At 46.0% G+C, this 4,157-nt stretch overlaps 1 protein-coding gene across 1 annotated transcript; it reads left to right on the forward strand.

The window, feature by feature from the left end:
• Window positions 1–240: 240 nt before the first annotated feature.
• On the forward strand, window positions 241–3,669 carry LOC122472332 (lysozyme C, milk isozyme). The gene is made up of 4 exons (XM_043561751.1): window positions 241–493; window positions 1,725–1,886; window positions 2,443–2,521; window positions 2,867–3,669. The coding sequence occupies exons 1-4, from the start codon at window positions 355–357 to the stop codon at window positions 2,931–2,933; spliced, it is 447 nt and encodes a 148-aa protein (XP_043417686.1). The 5' UTR covers window positions 241–354; the 3' UTR covers window positions 2,934–3,669.
• Window positions 3,670–4,157: the final 488 nt, after the last annotated feature.

Consider the following 4,157-nt stretch of genomic DNA (forward strand, 5'->3'; position numbering starts at 1 on the left):
AGGCAAGGCAAGGCAAGGCACGGCAAGGCAAGGAAAAGAAAAAGAAAAAAAGAAAACCATACTTTTTCCTACCAACTCCCATCTCTCCCCATTTTACCTCCTCATGCATTTGCCCAAATACAGGACCCACCCCCACCAAAATGAGACTTTATTCCTGGTATTATTCTTGGTTACATCCCCTTCCCTGAAGTTCACCCTGGCAGGGCCAGTTTGGGGAATTAGCCTTGGGCAACCATATCCTTCCTGGCAGAGCTGCCAGCATTATTGCCCAATCAGAGACATCTTTGTGCCCGTAGGGTATAAGAGACAACAGCATCCTGGACATAGCAGACTGGGGTTCCACCAGCTACAGAAATGAGGTCCATTCTGATCATCTCCCTCCTCGGCTGCTTATTTGCAGCATATGAGGCCAAAATCTTCTCCAAGTGTGAGCTGGCCCGCAAGCTGAAGGCAGAGGGAATGGATGGCTTCCACGGCTACAGCCTGGCAAACTGTGAGTATGAACCATCCATCATTCTATCTGCTCAAAGAGGCCTTCTTCCCCAACCAAACAATCTTTCCCTTTTCACCTTGTGATTTACTCATTTACTCATTTGCTCTCTTGCACTCCCCGAATGCTCCTCTTGTCTCCACCTCTGCTGCCTTGTCATTCCTATCAGGATCTCCATTTCTCTCTTTCCACCAGGGATTATTTGATCTGTAATAGATTTTCTTCTGCTGTTCCCCGAAATCACCTTCCCACCCAGTGCCCTTGAATACTTCCTTGGACCCATCCAGAAACTCACCTAACCACTTGCAAGTTTGCTCCCATCACCTTGGCTTTCATCTGCATCCTTTTTAGTCCAGGTCCCTGCAGCAGAGCTGGTGCTGCCTCCCACCCTCTCCCCTGCCCTTTTGTCCACCAAAAACTAACCTCCATCTGCTGAGTTTGTCTAAAGTCTGTTCTATCCGTGTCACAAGAGAGTTGGAAGGGAATTGTGAGAACAGAAGGGGAGACGATGACAAAGTGCAAGAAGGATTGAGAATCTTGGTCACCCATCCCATTAGGCACAACACATAAAGTTATTTCAATTTCCCTTGGATATCTTCATTTTTCTTCATGCCAAACATCCTTTCCTGTCTCCCCCTCAAGGATAGCTTTTTTGGGCTCCCTTTATAGGATGCCCCTCCATTACTTCCCCACCTCTTCCCTTCCATATACCTGGGGATAGAAGGCAAAAAGTAAATATACAAGGCAAGAGTTAGATATTTGGCTGGGAGATGAGGCTGGAAATGTAGACTGGGAAACAGACTGTGATTGATTGATTATTGGGCATCCCAAATGCATTTATTTAACAAATTGTTATTACATACTTATCATGGGCTAATTATTGCTTAGGACGAGGAATACACAATGGATTATAAATATAAATCTAGGGGTGTCTGGGTAGCTCAGTCAGTTAAGTGTCTGACTCTTAATCTCAGCTCAGGTCTTGATCTCAGGGTCGTGATTTCAGGCCCCACGTTGGATTCCATGGTGGGTGTGAGCCTACTTAAAGTGTGTGTGTGTGTGTGTGTGTGTGTGTGTGTGTACACACATACATATAAATATAACATTGAGGACCTCATAGTCTCTTCATTTGAGTCTTAGGGGACTTTATGGCAGTTCTAGTACAGCAGAAGTTGTGTCTCATCATGAAACAATCCTCCTTTTCTAGCCACACCTTTTGTTCTCTCTGACACAGGGGTCTGCATGGCTGAGCATGAGAGTAACTTCAACACCCGGGCCTTCAATGGGAAAAATGACAATGGCAGCAGTGACTATGGGATCTTCCAGATCAACAGCAAGTGGTGGTGCAAAAATAACTCCTCCCCTTCAGCAAATGCCTGCAACACAATGTGCAGTAGTAAGGACACCTTCCCCTCTGAGGGCTGGGTGACATGGGGCAGGTGCACTGCTCCCTAACACCTGACCCTTGGCCAGTGCTGTAGAAGTTGAGGATAGGGAAGAAAGGGGCCCAAACAGTCTTCCACAGAGCTCTTCCTGCCAGAAAGGAGGAAGAAAGATACAATGACCTCTGACTAAGCCTCACCTTCCTGGGCTCCCATCCCTCAATACATGGCATCCTGTTCCTCGTACACACATGACTGTGTCACCCGTCCACGTACCCCACATAGCACTCTGAACACACTAAGTTTTTCCTGAAAACAGAGGTTCTCCCAGGACCCTCTCTGTGTCCCTCTGCCCCTCTCCGCCCTCCAGAAGGAACAATGCTCAGAGGCAGATTCAAAGCAAGGCAAGAAAACCCAGGCAAACAGAAGGCAAACCCACAGAAGAGCTCCAGAGATAGAGGGTTTCTGACTCCGGCTCCATTTCCTATAGGAATTCCTCTCAAAAACTCATTGATTAATGAAACAGGAAAAGGGGTTTTTCCCTCCCTGCTCAGCCACTTTTCCTTCTAGGGTTTCTGGATGACAACATCAGTGATGACATCGCCTGTGCCAAGAGGGTCGTGAAAGATCCTAATGGGATGTCTGCCTGGTAAGCAGAACATGCAGGGCAATGATGAACCACGCTGCCAGGGATGGACCCAGACAGTATTCGGGATGCTGATAAAATAAGCAGCATCTCTGCCGTAGGATTCTCCCTGGGCTTTGTAGGGAGCTGAGACTCTTCTCCCGATGTGAAATGAGGCAGAGTAATACCGTGATGTGCTCACCCCATGCATCTCTGTGGCACATGTTCTTAGATGGGCAAACCCTCCCTATGGAGCCTCTCCCACAGTATAAACTGAGTCCAGACTGCAGACCCTACATCCCCTCTCAGCTGAGCCACTATACACTCCTGCTCTTGCCTCTGATCTATGCTGTATTTCTCTATTCTCAGGGTGGCCTGGGTAAGACACTGCAGAAACAAGGATTTGTCCAGATATCTAGCCAGTTGTAATCTGTGAGACTGTCATTGAATATGGCTCCTGGAGAAAGTGGCCAAGTTCTTGGAAACTCTGAATTTCTATCCCCCTTCCCCCATCTCTGCCTCCAAAATAAAAGTTACTCAAGTTCAGCTGTCTTAAGTATCATGTTTAAGGACTGGGTTATGATGAGACTTGCTACCTGCTATAGACAGCTGAAGATCCTCATCTCTCCAAGCCCATCACTGAAGTTCCCTGTATCTCCTCTGGAAAGCCAGTTAAGGAAAATCCTTTCCTGAGAACTGCTTGAGACTGAAACTGACAGTTGAATATAGCATTCTTGATGTAAGCTCTTATGAAATTCATTAGGTAGAGGTGGCTGATATTATTCTCCATCACCATGAAGGAGAGTTCAAGACGAAAGAGAAGAAAATTGTGGGAAACATTCAGTTTAGACATAGAGAAGGACTGGCAGAATGTCAGGATGATTATGTTGGCTAGGGTAAATGACTAAGCTGCTATAACAGAACCCAAAAAACATGGCATCCTCACAAAACAGTCCAAGGTGCATAGACAAGCTCCTTTGTCCCACCCAGACATTCAGAAATTCAGATTCCTTCCATCTTGCACTTCCACCACCCTCTAAAGCAGTGCTGCTCGAAGTGCGGTCCACAGACCAACAGCATCAACAATATCTGGATACTTGTTAAAAATGTAAATTCTTAGGGTGCCTGGGTGGCTCAGTCATTGAAGCATCCAACTCTTGATTTCAGCTCAGGTCATGATGTCCCGGTTTGTGAAATTTAGCCCCACATTAGGCTCTGAGCTGACAGTGTGGAGACTGCTTGTGATTCTTACACTACCTTTCTTTCTGGCTCTCCCCTGCCTGTGAAAGGGCTCTCTCCCTCTCTCAAAATAAATAAATAAAACTTTTTTTTTAAAAAAGCAAACTATTGGGCCCACAGTAGACCTACTGAATCACTGTTTTAATCTCTGTGGTTTTTAAATTTTTTTATTTTTATTTTTTGAGAGAGAGAGACAGAGAGTGCATGCAAGTGGGGGAGGGAGAAGGAGGGAGAGAATCTTAAACAGGCTCCATACTCAGCACAGAGCCCTACATGGGGCTCAATCTCACAACTGTGAGATAACGACCTGAGCCAAAATCAAGAGTCAGAAACTCAACCAACTGAGCTGCTCAGGCAGCTCATTAATCTGTTTTAATGAGCTCTCCAGATGTTACTTATGCATTAAAAAAGAAATTGAGAA

The sequence above is a fragment of the Prionailurus bengalensis genome, chromosome B4, assembly GCF_016509475.1.
Source record: "Prionailurus bengalensis isolate Pbe53 chromosome B4, Fcat_Pben_1.1_paternal_pri, whole genome shotgun sequence".
Taxonomy (NCBI): Eukaryota; Metazoa; Chordata; class Mammalia; order Carnivora; family Felidae; genus Prionailurus; species Prionailurus bengalensis.